Source organism: Tubulanus polymorphus, chromosome 4, assembly GCF_964204645.1.
Source record: "Tubulanus polymorphus chromosome 4, tnTubPoly1.2, whole genome shotgun sequence".
Classification (NCBI taxonomy): domain Eukaryota; kingdom Metazoa; phylum Nemertea; class Palaeonemertea; order Tubulaniformes; family Tubulanidae; genus Tubulanus; species Tubulanus polymorphus.
Window position 1 is genome coordinate 27,002,077 of NC_134028.1, and position 25,173 is coordinate 27,027,249.

A 25,173-nucleotide genomic window follows, 5' to 3' on the forward strand; every position below is an offset into this window, starting at 1 on the left:
AAAACGATGGTAGAAAAAGCAATCGCAACACACGCTTTAAACTACGTGCATTTGATATGTTGGTTTCGATCGAACTTTTTCCATTTTGGCTTCATAAAACACTAAGACCACAAACGCGAGCACATAAAAGCGATAGATAGGTAAAGAGAAAGAAGATGGAAGAACTTTGTAAGAGAAGTAAATCGGAATCAGAACTATTTGACGCGATCAAGTGCTGCAATGGAGTACCGGTAACGGCGAGGATTCCACCAGGTGTCGCTAGTGGTACCGGGTAACCGCGCATCGAATCAATATTTTAGATTAGTAAATCAATTTTCAGTGAAATCAATACCAAACACTGCGTTAGAAAGGGAATCTTATATCTAACCGTTCACTCTTTCGGGATAATTTTCGGATTTGGAAGCCTAAAAATCAAGTTCAAATTTCGATTTTCACTGTGAAATGACTCAGTGTTTTGTTTCATTGTCTGGTGGGTACCGGTATCCCATTAACATATTGGCATTTATTGAACAAGGTATATTTCTAAAAGGAAATATACTGCGACAGTTGTTTTGCAAAGTCATTAAAAATCAAGATCCTATTGTATCTAAGGATACAATTATTCCGATTTTGGAGAGAGAGAAGTCATGAATAAATTAATGAAGATTAAAAAATCGGAAGTAACAAACGAACAGGCTTGAAATAAAGAAACTGCTTAAAATGAATAAACTCGAATGCAAGATCTTTGCTTTCGAATAATTTGTTAATTACAAGGGTAGACCTAAGGTTCATATAAATCTATATTTTTGAATTTTGAAATCAGGGGATCTAAAAATAGTATTCATCATTACGGGACGTCGATTCAGAAATTAATTTTTCAGGGAAGAGCCGATCAGCCTTCCAGAAAGGGAATGCACATCATCCGTGAGTGTCGCAAAAAATTATCTCATTGCTAATAAAGTTGAAAAATAACAGGTACGTTGTTTTCTGAATACTAAAAGATTCTTAATTTTATTTGTGTTCTGTCTACTTAATTGCGGAAATCCGATGTATTTGCAGTACTGGGAACAATAAAGGATTGAATAAAGTGACAATCAAGTATATTTGATGAGTATCAATAAAGTATATTTGAACTTGAATTTGAGCCCACTAGGTGGTGGTATTGGAAGACATTCATTCGGAAAAATCAGACAGTAAAATCAAAACACATTCAGAAAGGTTTTAGTTGAACGTTTATTTTGTACCATTTATCATCAATAACCTCAAATGTTGTCTTTATTTCTTCATTTCCCTTTCGTTTTTTTTCCCTGGGTGCTTGCGACAGCGGCCTAAAGGCTTTGCTTGGCCCACACTGAAAGCTACTGTTCTCTCTCTCTTTTTATAATTGTGCTTTGTTTAAAAAAATTGTAAATTTTATTGTTTGTTTTCTCTCAACCTGTGTACATAGCCTGTCATGCTTTCTGTGAAATAAATTTGAACTTGAACTTGAACCAGGTGGTTCGATCAACTTAATATGCTCCAACGCCGTGGCGCTGTCGCAAAAAGAAAATACCTACTTTTCAAATCAAGTCATGTGTCGGGGATTCCCCGATACTTTGAACTATGATTTCGATCGCGACATCATACGGCGGAAGTTGGATGCTACGGATGAAAATCAATGAAAATATTAGAGGTGCTTCGAAACCAGTAGAATTCAGTGACTTAATGAATGAAGTTTTCATCAAGTGGATTTCAATTTCATTCGGAAAAATCAGACAGTAAAATCAAAACACATTCAGAAAGGTTTTAGTTGAACGTTTATTTTGTACCATTTATCATCAATAACCTCAAATGTTGTTAGGTGGTTTAAGAATCCGCGCTCAAAATGAATAATGTAACAGCCGGAGACGACATTATTTAAACACAATACGACGACATGAACAGCTTGTAGATATTGTACTTGAACTTTAGACCCGTCATGTGTAAATATATGAAATCATATCGATCGCGTATACACATAGCATAGGCCTAAAAATATATGCGATTTCTAACTGTGATTGAAACCACTGGGCGAGGTAATCACTGGACGAGGTAATCACTGGACGGGGTAATCACTGGACGAGGTAAGCACTGGGCGAGGTAAGCACTGGACGAGGTAAGCACTGGGCGAGGTAAGCACTGGGCGAGGTAATCACTGGGCGAGGTAAGCACTGGGCGAGGTAATCACTGGACGAGGTAAGCACTGGGCGAGGTAAGCACTGGACGAGGTAAGCACTGGGCGAGGTAAGCACTGGGCGAGGTAATCACTGGACGAGGTAAGCACTGGGCGAGGTAATCACTGGACGAGGTAAGCACTGGGCGAGGTAAGCACTGGACGAGGTAAGCACTGGGCGAGGTAAGCACTGACCTCCTTGACAACATCCTTGACCTTGCCCTTATGCCCTGATGCAATTCTTAGCGCCGAATTTGACCTCTATCTTGATATCGATGAGGAAATATGAAATGAATTGTTTTTTCTAATTCTTAATTAGTAGCAGCGAGATGACTACGATGAAACTGATAATAGATGTCGACACCGGTGTCGATGACGCTCACGCATTAATGATGGCTTTAGCACATCCTAACGCGCAGGTGCTGGCGATCACGTGCGTCAATGGTAATACAACGTTAGATAATGTGTGCACGAACACGATCAAATTGCTGCAAGTTTGCGGTCGAAATGACGTGAGTTTGAATCGATGAGTTTTGTACGGTAGGCCTGACTACGGGTGCATTTCGATCAAGGGCGAAATGCAGGATTTTTGTAAGGGTCCACATAAAAGGGTACAATTTATCCGTAGCACGCGAGTGCTCGGCCGCTGGACAACGACCGATTTGCGAGCTCTACTTAGGAGTTTCGGTTCCATTGGGGGTCGGGCATGTGAAATAGTGCCTGAAAATTCATAAGCTTTCATTGGTTCAGTTTACCGGATGACAATAGGGAAGGCAGGGTAAAATAATTGTAACTCCTCCATATCTTATAGTAATGAACTGCCCCTTGTAACTGAGTTAGTATAATTACTGATATTTTGTTCTGCCATTAGGTACCTGTCTATCGCGGCGCCGAGTCCTCACTACTCGGTACGCAATGTCTGTCGACTTATCACGGTCAGGGCGGTCTCGGTGACGTCCTACTACAGGCTGATGATTGGTCGGAATATTTAAAGAAACAGCATGCTGTCCACGCATTGATTGAATTAGTGAATAAATATCCAGGCAAGATTAGTAATTGAAACCAACGAGAAAAGATCAAACGAGTTTTAATTGACGTTTGTTTTTCTTTTTGTCCCTTTTTAGGAGAGATAACTTTAGTGACACTGGCGCCACTGACAAACATCGCACTTGCTTTGAAACTGGATCCACAATTTGGAAAGAAATTGAAACAAGTGGTGATGATGGGAGGTAACATTCACGGTACGCATCGAACATCGAAGCTTTTTATTCTGTTTGAACGTTAGGTCAGCCTTGCGGCTGGCAGGGAGGACTTGTCAACCTACATACACACCCTTGAATGAATGAATGAATTTATTTTCTTAAATACATGAACATGAGTATAAAAACTTTGATTACTAAAAATTAATTGAACATTTACATATTTGTGACTACTAGCGATGTGTAGACAAAGATGGCGTCGCAGTCGACCTACACCTGCAGTCATATTTCATATATTTCGTTGCTAGGTGTGGGGAACATCACCGTATCGGGAGAATTCAACTTTTTCGTGGATCCCGAGGCGGCATTTGTTGTACTGAATGAAATCGGTAGTCTCATTAAACTCGTCTCATGGGAAACTTGTAACGAAAACATCACTGATTGGGTAAGAAAGAGACTGCAGTATCTTTCAATATAAGACTATCTTGAAAAGATGTAGAATTTTACCTTGTGTCGTTTAATAAGATAAAATCCCACTATTTACAGATTAAAAGAATTTAAAAACAAGAATTTATTTATTAAATCTAAAATATTTAAATATAAATATTTTAGATTTAATAAATAAATAAATATTTTAGATTTAATAAATAAATTCTTGTTTTTAAATTCTTTTAATCTGTAAATAGTGGGATTTTATCTTATTATCCGTTCACCACGTTTGAGTGTGTTTATCGTTCTCTTGTGTCGTTTGTTCAACGATGAGATTAATTCTACTTTATTTGATAATGATTAATGTCGCGGGTGCAAGTTCATGTACAGCGCAGTCGAGACTGGACTTCAATTATTAGACCGGCTTTGTCCGATGCTTTCAGTAAGCAACTGGATCCAGTTGCCAAATAGTTGGTTGAAGTAAACCTTTGGACAAATGACATAGTGACAATTGAAAATACATTGTTATAATGTTATCTGATGGTTAACTTTTACCAACCTTTGAGCAACAGAGTTTCGTTTCGCGAGAAACGTTTAAAGTAGTTTTACCCATTGCTAAGATTAAGTTACCGATAGGTTTTACAAAAAATTGGGATTTTCGTCGAAAAATATTTCATGAAAATTGACAGTGAACCCCTGTATTTTAGGCTTGGGCTGATCAATGGATGAACACCAACACTGATGTAGGAAGATTTAATAAAGCCATATCTACAAAAGGATTCAGACATTTGAAGAATATAAACAGCGCCGGATTCCGTTCCTGCGACTCGATGGCGATGGCCACAGTTCTGGAACCTACATCGGTAAGGTCGAGTGAACGTCATTTCTGTACGGTGGAACTGAAAGGCGATCACACTCGCGGACAAATGATCGTAGATCGTCATAAACTGATCGCTGGTGGCGAGAACAATGAGAAAAATGTGGAAATAGTTACGAAAATCGACACCGAAATCGTACAGAAGCTGTTAACAGCGGCCGTTAATATGAAATAATACGATATCAACAAGTGTCGAGTTTTTCCCAACGAGGATAGAAATATATAATTATACCAATAATCAAATTATGATTCTTATATGTGAAACAAATGCAAGTAAATAGATCTAAATAAACGTGTTGGATCGAGTTGTAAAACTGTCATATAGGTTTGAATGTATAGTTATAGTTATAGTTTATTTCAAATGATTTAGTTCTCAAATTCTAACCATGAAAAGTGGCACTGGGTCATAACGGGTGATTCTATATCAGAGTTGTCCTTCCCCCAGCCCGTCAGCGTGAGAGGCCAAAGTACTCGACGATGTCGCCAATCACAACGTTACATTGTGGATACGGTTTTTGTTGTCACTGACACTTATCATTGATACCTGTATCATTGATACAACGCTTTCATAATTTGCCAAATATGGAAAACAATGACCGCTGGATGACCTTATATCAGATGTATAGTGTACGTCATAAACCGTGAGGGAAGTCCTCGCATGCTGAAAGTGCTCGAAACCTCTTGGTAAATTGCCAGTCAGACAAAATGCCCCTGGATGGAAACTAAAGTATCAAAACATTTCTGGTTCGCAAATAAACTTTATTAAACATAAATACGGCAAACGCATCGCCTATTTCGGACGGAATCATTTAATTATCAAACAATTATATTCGCCAATGAGAGGCCGAGTGACTCAGTTTCCCATAGCTGTGTGTCAGTCATATTTACTGCACAGTTTTCTACAGCTGCACGTGTGACTAAATCTATTACACAGTGACGGATTCTGTAAAAAGCTCAGCTGTATCTAAATGCGAACACTACGATCACTTGTATAGTCGTAGATATTGCAAATTTTACAGTCACGTGACTTTATATGATGATCGTGTGTTGATTGGCCTTGTGCTTTTGTACAACGACAACCCCTAAAAAATACTCCTTCAGTCATCGACAAATTTATATCTTCACCGTACATAACTTCAACGAAAACGTTCCTCGACACGTACAAGCGACCTCTAGCGAAATCCCAGCGCGTAAAGGGATTATTGCGGATGTCAATTTTGACGAGAGCAACCGAACATAAACGATCGTTTTCGCTTCCAGCTTTAGTCAGAACGAGCGTCACCCAGTGACGATTCATGCAATAGAAATCAGCAAAATATAAATTGCACTTATTTACATCATAAAGTCTCGCGGCTGGAATGTATAATCTCGTGTTACCGAACGGAGACGTTGGTGGAGGTCGCCCAGTTCTTGGTTGGATACACGTATTGAAGAAAAGCCCTTGAATTCTCTTGTTAATGGGAGATGCAGCGTCGCCATTGTTATCTTTCAAATACTTTCTCATGATATCATCCGAATTTATAATCCTCTCAAAATATTCCCGTGGTTTATTACGATACAAAAATTTACATGGCGCAAAACCGTAGTTTTTCATGGACGCAATATACTCAATGGCTTTGCATAAAAGAGATTTTAGTTCCATCGTATTATAAACTGCGCTAAAACCCACAATATTGCTTGTGAAAGATGTCTTTGAAACGCGGTTGTTTAAACTATGATCGACGTGAAATAGAGCCTTGTAAAAACAACCAGCAGTTATCTCCAAACGGATACGGTTAGCACTTATAGTACTGCTAGGTGTAATCATGTATCTGGAACTTTTTGAATGAGTTATGTTTTTTACTTCCAAAATCAATCGGCTTTCACTATCAGTTAATAATGGAACATTCAAACTTAATTCCACTTGACGAGAACTCCATTGATTAATCACTAATTCTCCTGGTTTCGGTGCACAGCTATTTGAAGTGTCCATTTTCATTGATTTGCAGTAAACATCCAACCACGTTATTACAAGGTACTGGGGAATCCCTATACATGTCTCTTTTTTACTCGTTTTGAAAAACAGGATTTCAAATAGTTCAGTGTATATACATGTATAACTAACTGGTTGTGCAAACGTATGACTTTCATACGCCTGCAATGTGAACCTCGATTTATTGTCAAGGAGATGGAGGGGAATCCCGTATTGCCTGTCAGGAATCCCTGTGATACTTTGAATTATGTTTTATTTCACTACATGCGGCCATACTACAGCAAATCGATGAAACTGGATACGACAGAAATCTGTTCACCGCGACCAGTCGAACGAGGACTCCGTGTGTCACCAGTTATCCCACTAGATGGCGTACGTATCAGTGCGACAACCCTGTCGAAATCTAGTTCATTCTCGATGATCTAGATTTTTAGCCTCCTTCATCAGAAATTAGGCAAAAATCACTTCTCTTGATAAACTCAGATGATCTTTGGGTTCCTATATATATATGGTGAATTTTACTAATCGCTATTCAAAGAATTTGAGAAATTATGGATAGATTTTGAATGAATCTGAGAATAAATCCGGGAGTTGTTGTCTTAATGGGCACTAGCGAAACCTGGTGGATCCTCACTTGCCACGAGTGGAATCCGCGATTGCCACAGTCGAACGTATGTCGCATCCAAGAAGAACTAGGTTTTCGCGATAAACGAAGATAAGAAAACAAAAATATTTCATTGAGAATATGATTAGATTTTTCATAGTTTACAATACTACTCATTATTGAACCTTGTTTTAACTCCTATTAAGTCATTACATATTGGGAAAAAGTGTTCAACATCTTTACAGTCGTTAACGTAAGTGGAATCAGACAACAGCCGCAGATCAATCTGAAAATGATGAAATTATAGAATTAGATGGACCGACATTTACGTAACTAGACCCAAAGAAACGTTTGAGAAGCCTAATCCCAACCGCTCGGACGCTACGTAAGCATCGTCTCCACTTGAACACGTCTGAACCGTAATTGCTGCTGCAGCTGCTGCTGCTGCTGCTGCTGCTGCTGCTGCTGCTGCTGCTGCTGCTGCGTGCGTATGTCGGTGGCCCGAAAGTTTTTGAATCTTCGTTCATCATCTACAATCAATTTATTTTCATTGCTAGGCATTAAGATGTCCCATTTGTTCTATGGTATTTGGCACGGATTTCTTTAGCAACGCCCCTGGGAGTGGGAGGGGGAGAATGCGTCGGTTAAATCTGAATCTCAGTGATTTCAGTCGTGCAAATATCAAACCAAGGAATTGGGCTCCCTGATCAAATAAACAAGTTCGCCAAACATGTTTATATTCCGTATAGCAGTCAAAACCGAGTCAAAAGGAAATCTATTTGCAAAACTCGTACCGACTACCGGCTTCCAGTGCAAGTCGTACCGTCATGCGAGGTGTCACTGAGACGCCACGCTTCAAACTCGACGGGATATCACCATCGGCAATCAAAAGACTTTTTTCTTCTTTTTTTGTTTACACAGTTCTACCTATAAATCTAATGGTTTGAATTTCGCTAAGATACAGTTCTACTCGTGTGGATTTCTGTCGGTAGTTGTTGCTGGAGAGCTCTTATGTTCGATTTTAATTTAGTTTTTACGCGGTTGTTGTATCGGTTTTGTAATGAAATAGCGGTGATTGACTGCGCGTCGCTTACACCGCCGCATATCCACTTAGAATTTCAATAGCGAAAACACTCCGTTCAGAGAACGGTAAATGTTGTTAACAGAAAAATCAATGCGGTTTCCAATCAATTGCCGCCCGTTGTATGGAAATAACGAATACTGCTGTTTTGTTATGAAAACGAAATGTGTCGGGCAAATATAAAACAGTGATTTGAATTACACGGATACCATTTGACAGGATTTTCTAATAGGACAATCACAGGTAATTTATTATCAGTGAAATCTGTTTATTCTGAAGGTTGCCTTTGGTGACAAATCGTAAACGAAGGATTTCATCGGTTTTGAGATAGACTGGATTAATCAGGAAATTGAGAATCGATTTAGGAGTTAATTTTGGGGGGGGATAGGCTTGAACTGGATACAGCTTTATTTCTGTATTTTTGTTAGATTTTTCTGATCACCTGTGCAGATATATAAATGGTTACCACACTGACCAAACATCTTAGAAAAATAAGCTGCAGCTAGGCGATGTAGTGGTTAGTGTACTGAGCTAGCATGTAGGAGCCCCAGGTTTGAATCCGATGAAGGTCCAGGGTTTAGCGATCCCCTGGGTGTATATTTTATTGACCCTGCCTTGAAGACACCGATTTGGGGCGATATAGCACTATATGTTATATTTTCATATTTGGAAAATATTCTTTCCTCGAAAACGCCGATCGATTTTGTTGTAAACTTCGCCTTTTCTGATAAAAAACCAACCTCTTTGGACAAACTGTTTATAGCATATTTCTATTACAATGCAGCAGGGCAGCTTTTTTAAATCGTAACTAGATGTACATGAAACTGAGTATGTACGTCTGCGTACTCACGTCTTATTCGCGGTAAACAACCATTAGTGAAATGTCATTTCTGTCCGACATTTTATACGGAAAATCGATGCCATTAATTTCACGAAACAACAAGCATAAATACACGACGCCTCGACAATTTTATAGAGCCGCGATAGGAGTACCGTATGCGTCACTTGTTAGTGATGGAAACAACATATTCACCTGGAAATCTAAATCTATCGTGTGATGATATCAGCAATTGGTGATATATCGAAATAGATTGAAACAGAAGCAACTACTGCCCAGGGAAATATTACATTGGATTTAACGTAGAAAGTATTTTATTACAAATTCAATCGCTGCCCAGGGAAATATCACATGTGAAAAGTATTTTGTTTCGGCAAGGATTCGCAATCGAACCAATAAACACCTTTCCTCGTTATCCTATGGAAATGAAAATGCATCTCCTTGGCTCATATTCCCCAAGACCCCCGTCCCCAACCTCGACCACAACCAGGAAAGATTTTGACTATTCGACTCAAATCTATCGAACTTTTACTCATCAAATGAACTAGACAGTGACTTGAAAAACCAGCCCCGATATCCCTTCGGCACTCGCACTATCTGTCTCTCATACAAACCAATATAAACCCTGATCACAGAAAACCCTGACTCAACCCTTGCTTGGTAACTATAACATGTCGATATGTTTGAAGTATCACTTTCTGAGAGACTGATGCTAATGACACTTTAGTTTAGCTATAAATCAGTCGGCTTATCATCATTCATACTTCCGTTTTCTTCATCTAATCGCATCATGAGATTATCTGTTTATAGTCAGTTTACCATATATGTAAATCTAGTAAGCTGCAAACATTTTTGTCCATTTCACCGTCTTAAGATTAACATTTTAGCATATGTTTCGTAGATTCATTGGATTTCTAGATATAGAAAGCTGCAAATATATTTTCTAAAATGAATCCTATTGAATGATGTGGACATATAAGATTTTTAGGAAAGGTTTTGTTTTTAGATTTATTGGAATCTTTAAAATTGAAAGACATAATGTGTGTTTTGACATGTTTACGGAGGTCATTGCGCTCTATGTGGGCTTCAGACATTTTCTGAATGAGACGAACACAAATTTAGATCAGTGCTTTAAATTATAAATTCAAGACAAACAATTCCTGGTGCAAGGTGGAATTTTATTATGTTCCCGTCCTATACAAAACGACGGGGCTAGTATAACGTGTGTTTATTAAGGGAGAGAGAGAGTGAGACAGGTTGACTTTATATAGTTAAATACCGGTTCTAAATGGCACGAAAACACTTTTCATTTGTACCGTCAATAAGCGCCATGAATTCAAGACTATTTGAATAACTTTCTTTGAAATTTCCCCTACGTCAAACTTATTTGAACCGACTATACGCAGTTCTGAGGTCACTTTGGTAAATACTTCTGCAATATCTCACTTTTTATATCGTGTTTATATGAAAATTTCGTGATAGAATTGAAATTAAAGATGAACAAAAACATAACCACATAATATTCGAATTTCTAAAGATATGAACAACGGGTATAGTTCCGAATAGCTGTTTACATAAAGGCTTTCGCTACAAATATTCCGTCGGTTCGTCGTATTTCGTTTCAATGTTTATTTATCTAATTCGATTATACTTTTACAAAACTGAGAGCTAATAGTCGACAAAGTGGTTTAGCTAGAAACCCTTAGACCTGTTTATTTAGGGGGTATTTGAATATTTGGCAGACCTTACCCTCCAGGTATTCAGAGGTTTTCTGATATTTCCATGTCGCACGTCCACTGAAGTGACACGAAGTAGATATACCATTTTTGTAGACAAGTGATAGGTATGTAAGATATATGTGGCATTCCTGTGAAGTTAGAAACGGATTTATTTGAATCAATTAAACTAGAAACCTTCCTTGTATATTTCCCGGAGCTCTTCCCCTTATGGGAATATCTATTGATAGGAATGCAATATATATTCCTGCAGATTATCTGTATTCTATTTTCCAAATAAAGATACGATGTGAACACCCAATTGACCATTTCAAATTCTGTTCGTCACTTTGAATCTATTTTTGTCACAACCTCTTCCTAGCGTAGGTTCCAGACAATTTACATTTTAGGAGCCAGTTCTAGTTGTGAACATGAATAAGGTCAATTCTACAAGACACATTAACGCATTGCCCTTTAGAAAACCTATTTCTCAAAAGGAAGTTTCGTGATCATTTCATCATAATCTACTTCTTGATTTAGTGTTTTCTATTTCGATATATACTTAAGGGATTGGTTCAAGTTATTTTATAATGGAATCATAACAATATATCCTCCTTGTCATACATAATAGTAACCGAGCTCTTGGTTTTATATCTTTCCAGTAAAATTGACGGTAGCACGTTGTAAAAAACACATCTCACGAAATGGAATCGACCGATTTGAGAGATTCAGTTCAACGAGAAGGAACCTACTCGATCGATACAGAATACACACGAACCAAAACCTATCTCGTCGACGATGAAGAAGATGAAGGAGATGATGACGCGAACGAGGTCATCAAATCACCACCGACAACGAGACGTCAGAATAATGTTACCGCTAGTAATGGAAACAAATCAGCCAAGATAAAATCGACAGTGAAATATGGTAATAAAAAGAAAGATAATTTCTTCGTGTCTGAACGGAATGTTTATGCGCCTGTTATTCCTCGATATACCGAACACTCACCGCGACCAGTTTCACCTCGTGTTTACCAACAACGTCAACCGAAACCGGCATCGATTCCCGGATATTTCATCACGTTTAACGACAAACCGCGACCTCAATCGCCGCAGCCGACTCCACCGAGGCGTAAAACAGTCAGGTCTCTATCACCGAAACCAACCGGCGGCTCGAGAAATAGACCTAATCAACAAAGCGACAGGAAACGATCGTCGTTTGCGAATCCGAACGGACGATTAGTATCGATAAAAACTAATATGGATGGAAAAAATGTGAAATTCAACGATGTCGACGAAGACGACAAACCATCAAAACCGCTGTTGTCAGTAGCGACGGAACGGAAAGCGCACTCAATGTCGCAACGAGCGATGGCCACCTTGTCTCCAGCAGTAATCTCACAATCACATGTTCTTATCGATGACGAAGTAGAACGCGTCGATTCTGCCGCTTCTGTAAACACGGATTACGGTTTTTCGGTAGCCACTCCTGTGTTTCGCGGTACAAGTCGCGCTGCGGATCCCGTAGTTAGAAACTCTGCCGGTTTTCTAGATGAGTCGAATAGCGATTTGATCCATATCGCCGAGGTACAACGCGCCAACCGCACCACCCCCTCGCCTCGCACGAACCGCACCACCCCCTCTCCTCGCGCCAACCGCACCACCCCCTCCCCTCGCTCGTCGGCAAAACTCAAAAAGAATAGGCCAGCAAATCAGTCTCATATCGAACGCACGAAAACACAAAATGATAATAACCTAGAAAATCAACTCACGCCCAGAAAAGCTAAGCACGACCATACCACGAAAAACAGCGTTTCGTTGAAAAATCCCAACGATAAAACTAGTAATCCAGAAGTCACTAAACTGACGATAACCCAGGACGAACTGGAAAAACAACCTCAATCACAATTACCATACAGGGATGCCAGATTCATATCAACAGTTCAAACGAGTGGTTTAGACGAGGAGCGCATTGATGATACATCATCGGTATCGTTGGAACCTGATATTGTACCGGATAAGGTGGAAAGATCCACCTCAATGCCAGATAATCAGGCATTTCCCCAACCACACGATGACATTATTGATATTAGTTCTAATCAGTCGTATATTGATAAACGAACCCATGCTACTGATGACAATGATGATGATGATGATGATGAGGAGGAGGACAATAATGAAGTGAAGGATGCACCGATGATGACAGATGAAGGAATTCAGACTGACGATGTCCACAATGCTACAACAAATGAAGAATGTCAAACGGATGTGATGACGATGAAAGACGGAGATACTGCAAACGAGGAAATTCAAACTGATGATGTCGTACATACTGTAACAACAAGTGAAGCTTGTCAGACTGATCAGGCTTCTCCCGAACCTCCCTGGACGGATCAACCGACCATAGATGACAATCAACCCGAGATCATAACAAGTGTGGTAACAGTAACTGGCAATGACCGAACAGAAAATGATAGTGTTGTCGCGGACGTACAGGAAGAATCAGCGAACGACACAGAAATAAATACGTCTGAAAACCTAGAATCGACTGAATCTGATATTGTTAATGATAGTCAGATCGATCAATCTTCATCAAACAATGAATCCAGTAAAGATACTAACAACACTAAGCATGCGATTTCTCCATCACAGGAATGTGATAAACAACCAACTGTAGAAACAACGATAGAACCGATAGAAGACACTGTGGACAATAGTCATATGACTGATGAAGCACCTGGTGATATTAATTTCACTGACGGAGCACAAAATGTTGCAGTTATTGACAATTCTCAAGAAGAAAATGATAATACTGATTTTCAAGTAGAGAAAAGCGATCACAAAATTGAAGCGAGTGATAATAAGGTATTAGACCAAGAGCAAACTGAAAACGAAGATAAAATGGAAGCAAATATGAATAATGAAAGTGAAAATTCACCACTCAGCGCGCCAGACGAATCGAAAGATAATCGAGAGGAGGAGAAAGTAGTGATACCTGACGATCGTTATGAAGAAATCATTGATGAAGAAGTTGACCTCATGTATCCAATACATCATCATGTAAGAAACGATAGTGTTCAGAGAAACGGCGAACACAAGAAGGATAATAATCATATATCCGGTTCAGGGCACAAAACTGTGTCTTCCGAATCAAGTCAGGACACGTTAAACAGCATACAAATAGAAGATAGAGGTTTAATTGCTGAGACTGCAGGTGCAAAGCCTAAAACTAATCGAGTGATAGAAAACGAAAAACGTGAATCGGTAACTTCTGATTTACATGAAGGTAATGGTGCTGTTGCCGGTAGTGACGAAGTAGAGCCACAACAAACCAACAGCTCAGGCGACGTTGAAGACGGTACGCAATCTAAAACCAAAGTGGATGAACCCGAAAATGTCATAGAAGAGACTGAATCCACAGAAGTAGTTTCTCATGAAGAGGAGCAGCAAGTACAAAATAATCAGAGTAATGATGACTCCGCAATGAAACGTCATAGTGAACGAAGTGAAGATATCAATGGGAAAAATCCTCCAACTGATAATGAATCGAGTGACAAGAACGATATCAAAGACAAACAAAATGAAAATATTTCTGAAGTCATTGGCGAAAAATCTGAAAATGTCGACGATAAAAACTCAATAAAAGAAATTGCAAACGAGGATGTTTCTTCACCTAACACTTCTGATACTGTCTCATCAGATGAAGTAGTCAAGGATAATAAGATCGATTATACCCAGTTGGAACAAGCTGATAAAGATGACGCCAAAACAATAGACAATTGTGACAAAGACGAAGCACAGAATGAAGTTGGGAAGAATGACGTAAATGTAGAAAGTGAGGTGGACGAACAAAACGAACTGCAAGGGGATAGACCTGCGCAGAGACCTGAAAATCAGCTGCGTGAGACTGCGAACGATAATATCGTTCAGGTGCAATCAGAAACAACTGAAAATGAGAGGCAAATCTCGTCACTTGTTGAAAAAGAACAAGCTGGCAAAAAGAGCCCGGATGAGGGGAAAGCAGCAGATATTCAGATAACAGTGATTAGTCCACCATCGGAAGATGACCAGGTGTCACAAACCGAGAATTGCGCTGAAGTTGTGGGGCATAACAATACGGAAACCAGCGAGCAAGTTAAAGAAAGTATTGAAAACGAGCAAACATTTCATGAAACAATGAATGGCACGGGAAAACATGGTGTCGTTCCAGATAATGAATTATCCAGCAATGAAGAAATGATCGAAGATAGCCAACAACCATTTAGTTCACCAGATGTTGAAGTCAATAAAGTAATTGAAAAGGAAACGGCTTCAAATGAACAAGAATCAAAAGTTAACGTAGCATCTAATAACGAATTACCGAATCAGAATATAGCACCCGGTATAACTGTAAATAAGATACTCGTGGATGATAAAGAATCTGACGGTGGATTGAAACATTCCCTTGCGACTGATGTCAGTGAGGTCGGTGATAGAGATGCTGGATGTGGAGATAGAATGGAGGAGTCCGAAAGCGATAAGTCAGAAAATTTTCATAAGACTGAAAATGACTCATCTTTGGCGAATAAAAGCGAGCATCAACAAGAGAACGCCAGTGATACAACAACAGAGGATACCTCATTCAAAGATAACCCTGATTCTGATCACAAACCTCCAACTATCAGCACAGACTCAGATGAGTCAGAGCCGGGATTTATAGAAAATCATATCGAAAATGATGAAAAACCATTAGATTCACAACAGATCAATACAAATAATGAAACTAATCTTGTAAACAAGATTCCTGATCACACAAATCATCGGCAAGTACGGCGACCAACTTCAACACCGATCATAGAGGAAATGAGTTATAGTTCATCATTAGAACCGTCACAGGACATACAAAATAGAAATACAAATAATCCTAGTCATTCCGAGACGTCTCGGAAAGTTATAGCCGAAAATCAAAAAGTACCGAAGCAGAAAACGAAAGATAATTTGAATATTAATAATAGGAATAAGAGACAACAACAACAAATACGTCGAGATAGTGACAGCAAATCTTCCGTGTCTGATAGTGATAAATCAGCTGAAATAATGAAACGGCTCGAAGTCATGCAATCTGATAATGACCGACTGCGTGAGGACAACCGTCGAATAACTAGAGACATGGGTTTGATAATGACACGTTTCGAAGATTTCGTTAAAGAAAGCAAACTAAAAGAGAACGATATTCGTAAAACCCTCGAGAAAAATAAATCAGAGAAAGAAGAACTGACGAATGAACTTCATTCGTCTAGAAAAGAGAATGCGTTCATGTCGGAAAGAATTAAAGATTTAGAGAAGGATAAACAGAATTTATCCGACGCGCTAGAACATAGTGAAGAAACGTTGGAAAAAACGATGCACGAAGTCGACGAAATCAGTAAAAAGAATGATTTGTTAGAGGACGAAATAAAGACGTTAATCGATCAAATGAAAACGATGCAAGCTCAGTATAACAGCAGTAAAACAGCTCTAGGTCGTTACGAAGAAATGGGTACGCCCAGTTTAGAGACGGAAATGCTTCGTAGGGAATTGGATAAAGTAAAGGATGACAATATTCAATTGAAAGAGTCTCTCGACGAGCAAATCCAGAGGCGTGGACTAGCGCAAAGCGTTCTCGACGATGTCATCAAAACTAACGAAGGCTTCAGGCGTGAAGTTTCCAAATTACGTCATAGAGATGTGAAATTAATCACGTTGGAAACTCCGAATCATCAACTGGAAAAAACCGAATTGAAGCTCATCGTTGACAATGCTAGTATAACCGACTTGTTAAAAACGGTTAAAGATAGTAAACAAGCGCCGGACACTCACAGATCGACACATCAGAAACTGGACACGAACGATCGCGAACAACAACTCGTAAACAAACTACGTGAATCTGAACAACGAGCCGCGATCGCAAACCGTCGTGTTAAAAACCTCGAGGGTTTACTCGGCGATATTTATCATAACGAACAAATGAAATCGTATCCTCGTAAACTACCGTCGACTAAAGAGACGCCGATTACAACTTTTCCGGTAATCAGCGCAAACAAACCGAAACCCGCCGTAAAACAAATCACTGTCGATCCGAAAGTTTATAATAGTTACGTTCGATTGGCGAAGGATAGAGCGCGACTCACTCAGCGCGATACCGTTAAAAACTAATCAGTCGAATATGCATGAAATTATCGATGTTTTAAGATCGTGCTGAAATCTACTACACGAGAATGAAAGTTTAATGAATGTGCGTCATTTGCGAAGAATTTTCATAAAGAAACGACTGTCAAAAATTTGTTGACGGATATTAGGGGTTCGAACTACAAACTCCGTTCCAGTGAGATCTAACTTTTAACATTCACCACACGATTCTGCAGTAAGGTCGAGTCCCACTTTAGTAAATCTATTTTAATTAATCGATTTCTGTCAATCGTAGCTCCGTGATTATGTAACATTTATGATTAACATTAAGAATCGCAAAATTAATGTATGTATAAATTAAAACCTATTGTAAGTATTATTTTTCTAAATATTTATTGAATATATTTTAAGAATCTGGACGTGTCTGTGATAATGTAAAATAAATCAATGCGAACATTAGTTATTGAATAATACATTAAAATTGAAGATGAATCACGGGTTTTGTTTGTCTGATTGTGTGCACTGAGAGGATGCCTGAGAACATGTTTCGTGTTGATACAGAAGGTATTAAGTAAAATGCAGCTGCTGATGGTTTGCGCTATTAAATAACCTATCTTTTATATAGTTCCATTTATCTAATGAATTTTCACCGATAAGGAGTAATATACAAGGCGCGGTCTAAACGCACCTAGCCATAAATATCCACTCGCAAAAACTATCCACTCGATTTTGTGTCAAGCATTCCGTCAGAATGAGTAACTATTCTGTTGTCGTGTTTTTAGTTACCCTGACTCTAGTTACAGTGGGTAAGTTAAATCTATTCACCAGACCATTTTCAAGCGGAGCTGAGGTAGATTCACTATATTTTTAATCAATACACCTCCTTCAATTTCCTCGGTCGCATAGAATATATCATCAAAGTTCCATTCGAGTATTATCGAAGGGATGCGAGTTAAAGTTATTTTTTGATCAGAAGTGAGCGTCTATTCAGGTTGTTTTAGATTAAGGTGTTGACTGTAGAACTGTAGCTTGTGTCCGGAATGAATAATTTTCCTCGTCATTTCTCTCATCTGGATGTATTTATCATTTTGAAATAGTAAACTGTGCACCAGCCGAACTGAGCGGTACTAATCGAGTTATCAATGGAATAGCTTCTAAACTTGGGCAACATCCGTGGCAGATATCACTGAGATACAGAGGATCTCATTCGTGCGGAGGTTCAATCATAGACCAAACAACTGTTCTTACAGCCGCACATTGTATTCGCCGGTATAGGTAAGTTTTGAGAGGAGACTGATTGACCACCATTAGGAGCCAAATTATAAGTCTATCTTGACTTTGCAAAGTTACTTGCCATCAAAAACATATGAAACCACTTTTGAGCAACTGTTCCAAAGCATAGCAAAACACACATAGACAAATTCAACAACGAAATTAATGGTTTGTTTAACAAATCTATAAAACCATATATACATGTTTTCGATTTGTTTCAGCCCAACTCGTGATTACAGTGTAGCTGTTGGTAGTATATACCGACAGGTTCCAACCTCTCAGGTTTATCAAGTTTCCAAGTATATAATTCACAGTAGTTATAGATCTGTTGCACTAGGTAGGTCTTATTTAGTGAATATATACTAAACAAAAAAACAAGTTAGGTTTTAAGTACGAAATTTGTCGAACGAACGAAACCATTTTTTTCAAACCATCATATCTCAGCAAATATTCAGAAAGCGGAAGACCGAGAGTAACTACTAGCGAACTTAGCGGATCATGTTTTTGCTCATCCTCCGATGGGAGGGATTCGAACCTGATAGCATCGCTACACTCAGCCACGGTACGAACCCCTGCCACACTAGACCGGGTGCGTAGTACATGCGCAGCTTTGCCGCACGAAAACTTGTGGCATCAATTAGATTGCTCGTTGTATAATTGCTGAGGTAAATTTCACGGAAGAACTATAAATGGGTAAACCCGGGCTAAAATAAAATGGGATATCTGATTGGCTGATAATGACATCATCGAAGCTGCGCGTGTAGCTGCGCACTCGGTCTAGTGTGGCAGGGTTTCGTACCGTGGCAATCTTGATGCCATCAGGTTCGAATCCCTGCCGGGGAGGATGGTTTTTGCTTTCCATCTTCCTTACTGTGATCCACTAGCTCACTCGCTCGTTTTGTAGGTAATGATATTGCGATAGTGAAATTGACAAAACCGATAACATTCAGCAGTTACGCGAAGGCCATCAGACTGCCCTCCAGTTCTAATGACGCTCCAGCAGTCGGTTCAGCGTGTCACGTGTCTGGTTGGGGGTCTAACGGAGTCTCGAGTCCGAACACTCTTCAGTACACCAGCATACTAGTAGCGTCTAATACAAAATGTAATGAGATCTACAGAAAATATTTGAGATCGAACATATACTCAACTCAGATCTGCGCCGGAGGAGAGGCCAGAAATAATGCGTGTTTTGTGAGTACTCGGGTAGAATTTGAAATCAAAATTGTAGAACCTTTCGACACATCCCCTACCTAGTGGTGTAAGGTTGAAGGTGAATCCCCTCCCCCGAAGCTGTTCCGTATTGTTTAGGATTGGTCTTATTATTGTGCCTCAACAAAGAGTGGAAAATCTGATCTTTTTATTCTTTGTAATAAAATGTATTTTTATTTGACTTCAGGGTGATTCCGGTGGCCCGTTGTCGTGTAAACGGGGAACGATGGATGTTCTTGATGGTATCGTCTCGTGGGGTCCGAACCCATGCGGACAGGTCGGCATTCCCGGTGCCTATACGCGAGTAGCCAAGTTCCTCAGTTGGATTCAAGCGAACCGATAATTTGTAGTAAAATACAATTATTTCTCTGCAGAATTGAAAATAAGGAAGTCGGTTTTTTTTTCTCATTTCCTCAGTTTTTGTTCTTTTTTCTGATTTCTGTGTTACATCCCGAATCCGGGCGCGCAACGCTGAGTGAAAGAGGTAAAAAGTGTTACGCTTTAGTCTGTTGTGTAAGCGAACACTTCTTCAGTAGTGCAGATGGCATCCTCGCCTGCCAGAGCCTCACGACGCTCCTAATCGATTTCAGTGGCGCCCCGTTAGAGGCCGGGATATAATCATCAAAAAACGGTGCAAGGGCTTCTTGAGGGGTTTGACCCCAAGATATTTAAAAAAACCGTTAAAAATAATTTAGTAAAATACTAAATAAGGTCAAAATCTCTGTAACTTTCGGAGAAGATAGGACACTTTTCTGGGCTACGCCGAGTCCGGTTACTTGTTGTTGCCCGGTACCAAGGCTCTGGGGATCTAATTGACCCCTAAACACCGTCAAAATATTCTTTATGAATTGATAAATAAAAAACGAAACGGTCAATGTGTCTGAAACGTTGAATTATTTTTAGAGATTAAATCCATCGCGCTTCAGGTTCCAACACGGAACTTATTGCGCGTGGTGCTTTATCTCAAGGAACCTATATCAAATATTACAAAATATTAAAATGTACAGAAATAGACAAAAATAATTAACACAACTTCAAGTTTCCCCAGCAGCAAAATACAATTTATGACCCTTGGATGCCGGTTCACCGAAAATTGAGAGCGAGATGGTCAGCCCTAACCCTCGGACAAGTATAACCCTACACCCAACCTAGCCGAGATTCGAACCCGGGTTTTCCACGTGCAAACTCAGAGTGCCTACCACTAGACCATAGAATTCTGATGGTCGAGCCAGTGTAAGTTCAACAGAATAGGTTTATTTAGCAGGCCAACACTAGGGTTTCTGCGTTTATTACCAGGCCAACACTAGGGTTTCTGCGTTTATTCCCAGGCCAAAACTAGGGTTTCTGCGTTTATAACCAGGCCAACACTAGGGTTTCTGCATTTATTAAACAGGCCAACACTAGGGTTTCTGCGTTTATTACCAGGCCAAAACTAGGGTTTCTGCGTTTATTCACCAGGCCAACACTAGGGTTTCTGCGTTTATTACCAGGCCAAAACTAGGGTTTCTGCGTTTATTCACAAGGCCAAAACTAGGGTTTCTGCGTTTATTCCTAGGCCAACACTAGGGTTTCTGCGTTTAATTGAATTGAATTGAATAAAGATTTATTATTACATCTACCGCAAAACAACTTTGTCAAATTTTATTTTCGTGCATGTGAAATTTCGCAACGGCGCAAATCCACATCAGATTTAACACTACGAGGTAAAGAAATAGTGATTGATTCATTGTCCTGTTGTGATTTTTAGAATGCATGTTGTTGACGACTGAAGGGCACCCGGTGTCTCGTCCTCCTGCTGTTGTTGATCGCACTGTCCAGTGTCGAAGGACGTCGAATAATGATGATAATCGGCTTTTGAATTTGTTACTGGAAAGAAAAACATTGACTATCCTCCAATATCCACTTTAATTTGTCCTCCTCTATCTATTAGGCCTAGATCATCTTATGAAATTAGTAAAGATCTAAAATACAGCCCATCATCCAACACTCCTCCCGAGATGATCAGTATTACCCTAAATTACGGTGTATAATGCCTTTGATGCTGATTAACTGTCTATATTTGATTTCAGATTGAACATCGTCACAGAAATGAACTCTGAACACGGAGAGACTTCACAGAAGCCTGATGACTTGGACAGTGATGAGGCTGAGGGTATGGAGTGTGTAGTGATGGATAGCGATGATGATGATAATGTAGATGAGATGGATGATGCTGCAGGCGATGATGACGGAGGAGGGATAGTGGTTGAGAATAAAGTATATTTGCCTCAGGCTCCGTTAGAAGATGGAGAGGAATTAGTATGTGATGAGTCAGCTTATCTGATGTATCATCAAGCACAAACAGGTAACAGTTCTTCACCCCTACCTCTGACTGACTTCATCTCACCCCTACCTCTGACTGACTTCATCTCACCCCTACCTCTGACTGACTTCATCTCACCCCTACCTCTGACTGACTTCATCTCACCCCTACCTCTGACTGACTTCATCTCACCCTCCAAACTCACCTCATCTCTCCAAACTAGCCTTGCCCCACTCCCTCCTGACCGCCCATCAGACTTTTCCCTACAGCACATAAAGCTGTTTGTTGATATTTTCAGGTGCGCCGTGTTTGAGTTTTGATGTAATCAATGATAATCTGGGTTTGAATCGTGAGAAGTTCCCTCTATCTTGTTACCTGGTCGCGGGTACAATGGCGCAGCGAGCTCATACTAATAAAATACTCGTGCTGAAAATGAGCAACTTGTTCAAAACGCAAGAGAAACCAGAGGATGAAGGTGAGGATGATGAAAGTGATAGCGATGATGATGGAAATGATGAAAAGAAGCCCGATTTAGACGCTGCAATGATTAACCATAACGGATGTGTCAATAGAATTAGAGTAAGTTAGTAGTCTCTAGCACTTGCGGGTATTGATTTAAATAAGTCAGCGCTGAAAGGGTTAATGAGTCAATGATTATAAATGATTAAAATTGAAATGATTGATGAATTTGTTGTTTATTTTCACACCCAGACGACAAAGCTCGGTGATACAAACGTTGCAGCGACCTGGTCAGAGACGGGTAAAGTTCATATCTGGGATTTATCGCGACCGTTCGCTGCACTCGATGACCCGACATTAATGAGTTCATACACGAAAAACCTCGAGTCTCCGGAAGCTATTTATACATTCACCGGTCACCTGGTCGAGGGTTACGCGATGGCTTGGTCTCCTACTGTTACAGGTGATACATTGATTTCATATATCACGCAGTCCGATCCCTACAACTCCTCAGTTCCTTAGAAACTTTCTAAATTGCAAATACTTTTAAAGGTGCTGAGCAAAATGACTGAGACTCCTTTGAAACTCCTTGAATTTAGAGAAATAGGAAATAAGATAGTTTAGGAATTGTAAAGGATAAATTTTTGCATTGGTAACCGCCTGGTTTAATGGTTTACTGAGATAAACAATACCAATTTAGAAGTAGTCTACAGTAATTTGGATATGAAAGTTATGCTGATGCTCCCTCAAATTTGAAATGTTTAAGAAGTGACCAATGTACTAAATACACCCGCTCTCCATAGATTCTCACATCATAAATGGACCATAATTAGTTAGAAATATATTTGGATGCTATTACTGACTGATTTGTATTTGACTATTTGAACAGGTCGATTAGTCACAGGAGACTGTAATAAAAACATCCACATGTGGACTCCTAAAGAGGATGGAAAGTGGAATGTTGACCAGAGACCGTATAGCGGACATACTGCATCGGTAGAGGATTTACAATGGTCTCCTAATGAACCCAATGTAAGTTATCATACGTCGTATTCGGGTCGTTCTCTGACTGTACATGATGATTACCGGGTATGTGATATATTTTCAGGTAATGGCCTCATGTTCTGTTGATAAATCGATCAGAATCTGGGATGTAAGAGCCGCACCGCACCAGGCGTGTATGTTAACCACGGAGGAAGCTCATACGCGAGATATCAACGTAATTGACTGGAATAAAACTGAACCGTTTATAATATCAGGAGGAGACGATGGCGTCATTAAAGTATGGGACCTCAGACAATTTGCGGTTAGTAGTTTCACACACATTCTATGTATAATTGGCATGAATTCGGAAGACTCCATTTACTCCAGGGTCAATCACCCTGGATTATCACGTGGTCTGGACAGAGTATTACCATATTTACAAATATTCTACCTCCCATTCCTGGAGCTTCCTTTGAAAATCCATTTTCTGTTTCTTTTTGCTATTCCAAATCATTCTGAGTATTTTGTAGTAACCGCAGAGTCTACTGTACTGGAAACGAATGAATGGTTTTATGGTAAATGATATGTTTGTTCATTGTAGACCGGTAAACCAGTAGCGACATTCAAACATCATACAGCACCTATAACATCGTTAGAATGGTACTGGCACGATTCATCAGTGTTCGCAGCATCCGGTAGCGATAATCAGCTGACTATCTGGGATCTAGCGGTTGAGAGAGATAGCGAGGTCGGCACCGACGATGAACCGGATATTCCTCCGCAGTTACTGTTCATTCATCAGGGCCAAAAAGACATTAAAGAACTTCACTGGCACAATCAGTTACCGGGAGTTATAATCAGTACTGCTTATAATGGATTTAATATATTCCGGACAATTAGTGTGTGATACATAGACATCTATCAGGCTGTCTATCCTCTCCTTCCCTTCTATTTTCATTAAACAATGAATTTTAAACTAAAATAAATTTAGTTATGATGATTATGAAAGCATTCTTTCATTCCTTTTTATGAAGGATTTCAGGAATGGATTCTTAAGTTCTCCATGTATACAAAGGCGTGGATTTAGGGGGTGGTCTGGACCCCGGCCTGCCTTCCCATCGAGGTTGCCCTTTTTGTCGAGACAGATAGTTAAAAACCTGCAAATTTGACACTCATGCTCTTGGAAATTGCAACCTTTTGGATGCATTTCTTCAAAAATATCCAAAACTGATGGCAGAACCACTCGGAGCACCATTAGTCACTTGACTCCTTTATTTGAGAAATGATTATTCTTCTGGACCCCGGCGTTCTGATATTCCTAGATCCGCCCCTGATCTGTAGGAGTATCTGAAATGACTAACACGGATATTTAAGACTCGCTACTGAAACTGTATTTGAGATAAACAATAATTTATTCTGGACGGATATTTCATAAACAACAACATAATACAATCATATATCATTGGACTTGTATAATTAATGTATCACAGAATATAATTAGACCTCATTGATCTTCATTAAAGCGCTTTAATAAGAAGTGCATTCAGAATTAAATCCAACTCGTTTTTCTGACTTAATACCATCGCTGCATAATGGAAATCCGTTCAACGAACTTCAGGGGACCAAAAAATATGTTCAACATAACCATAATATGCAGTATGAAATCAATATTGTATCAAATACGAAGAATCTTAGTATTTGATACATGTTGATGTTTGATACAAGTTAGATTGATGTTTAACTGTAATGAATTTTGGATGAACCCCATCCCTAAAATGCATAGCCTAACACAGTGTCACTAGAGTACTTTCAGTAACTTAAATCGCTTAAGATTACATATCCACTGGCGACACTAACACCTCAAACATTGAACTGCAATTACAAATTAGGTCGCGAAATAGGAAATAATAAATGGA

The 25,173-nt window shown here is 39.4% G+C and overlaps 3 protein-coding genes across 16 annotated transcripts; all 3 read left to right on the forward strand.

Moving 5' to 3' along the window:
- The first annotated feature begins 1,239 nt into the window (after positions 1 to 1,239).
- On the forward strand, positions 1,240 to 5,007 carry LOC141903934 (nucleoside hydrolase-like). Of its 14 annotated transcripts, XM_074792331.1 has the most exons (7): positions 1,773 to 2,081; positions 2,290 to 2,305; positions 2,490 to 2,682; positions 3,042 to 3,213; positions 3,295 to 3,411; positions 3,678 to 3,814; positions 4,506 to 5,007. In XM_074792331.1, exons 3-7 carry the CDS (start codon positions 2,500 to 2,502, stop codon positions 4,848 to 4,850), a joined length of 954 nt encoding a protein of 317 aa, XP_074648432.1. In that variant the 5' UTR covers positions 1,773 to 2,081; positions 2,290 to 2,305; positions 2,490 to 2,499; the 3' UTR covers positions 4,851 to 5,007. The 14 variants fall into 14 exon arrangements, with proteins under 14 accessions (XP_074648424.1, XP_074648425.1, XP_074648426.1 ...); XM_074792323.1 differs by lacking the exons at positions 1,773 to 2,081; positions 2,290 to 2,305 and adding an exon at positions 1,240 to 1,761; XM_074792324.1 differs by lacking the exons at positions 1,773 to 2,081; positions 2,290 to 2,305 and adding an exon at positions 1,240 to 1,761 and having other exon boundaries at positions 2,493 to 2,682.
- Positions 5,008 to 17,701: 12,694 nt separating this feature from the next.
- Positions 17,702 to 19,920, forward strand: LOC141903940 (chymotrypsin-1-like). The gene is made up of 5 exons (XM_074792344.1): positions 17,702 to 17,837; positions 18,129 to 18,306; positions 18,525 to 18,640; positions 19,208 to 19,494; positions 19,700 to 19,920. Exons 1-5 carry the CDS (start codon positions 17,783 to 17,785, stop codon positions 19,853 to 19,855), a joined length of 792 nt encoding a protein of 263 aa, XP_074648445.1. The 5' UTR covers positions 17,702 to 17,782; the 3' UTR covers positions 19,856 to 19,920.
- Positions 19,921 to 21,140: 1,220 nt separating this feature from the next.
- On the forward strand, positions 21,141 to 24,200 carry LOC141903896 (glutamate-rich WD repeat-containing protein 1-like). Its single transcript, XM_074792273.1, has 7 exons — positions 21,141 to 21,215; positions 21,582 to 21,856; positions 22,113 to 22,393; positions 22,526 to 22,736; positions 23,163 to 23,305; positions 23,382 to 23,579; positions 23,859 to 24,200. Exons 2-7 carry the CDS (start codon positions 21,601 to 21,603, stop codon positions 24,162 to 24,164), a joined length of 1,395 nt encoding a protein of 464 aa, XP_074648374.1. The 5' UTR covers positions 21,141 to 21,215; positions 21,582 to 21,600; the 3' UTR covers positions 24,165 to 24,200.
- Positions 24,201 to 25,173: the final 973 nt, after the last annotated feature.

Excerpts from the sequence above, each read along its gene's own strand:
- LOC141903896 (XM_074792273.1), top strand. The coding sequence starts at position 21,601 with ATGAACTCTGAACACGGAGAGACTTCACAGAAGCCTGATGACTTGGAC. Across the intron at positions 21,857-22,112 it reads GTATCATCAAGCACAAACAG|GTGCGCCGTGTTTGAGTTTT; the intron begins GTAACAGTTCTT and ends TGATATTTTCAG. Across the intron at positions 22,394-22,525 it reads GATGTGTCAATAGAATTAGA|ACGACAAAGCTCGGTGATAC; the intron begins GTAAGTTAGTAG and ends TTTCACACCCAG.
- LOC141903940 (XM_074792344.1), top strand. The coding sequence starts at position 17,783 with ATGAGTAACTATTCTGTTGTCGTGTTTTTAGTTACCCTGACTCTAGTT. Across the intron at positions 18,641-19,207 it reads TTATAGATCTGTTGCACTAG|GTAATGATATTGCGATAGTG; the intron begins GTAGGTCTTATT and ends CTCGTTTTGTAG. Across the intron at positions 19,495-19,699 it reads CCAGAAATAATGCGTGTTTT|GGTGATTCCGGTGGCCCGTT; the intron begins GTGAGTACTCGG and ends ATTTGACTTCAG.
- LOC141903934 (XM_074792323.1), top strand. The coding sequence starts at position 1,688 with ATGAAGTTTTCATCAAGTGGATTTCAATTTCATTCGGAAAAATCAGAC. Across the intron at positions 1,762-2,489 it reads ATCAAAACACATTCAGAAAG|TAGCAGCGAGATGACTACGA; the intron begins GTTTTAGTTGAA and ends ATTCTTAATTAG. Across the intron at positions 3,412-3,677 it reads GATGGGAGGTAACATTCACG|GTGTGGGGAACATCACCGTA; the intron begins GTACGCATCGAA and ends TTTCGTTGCTAG.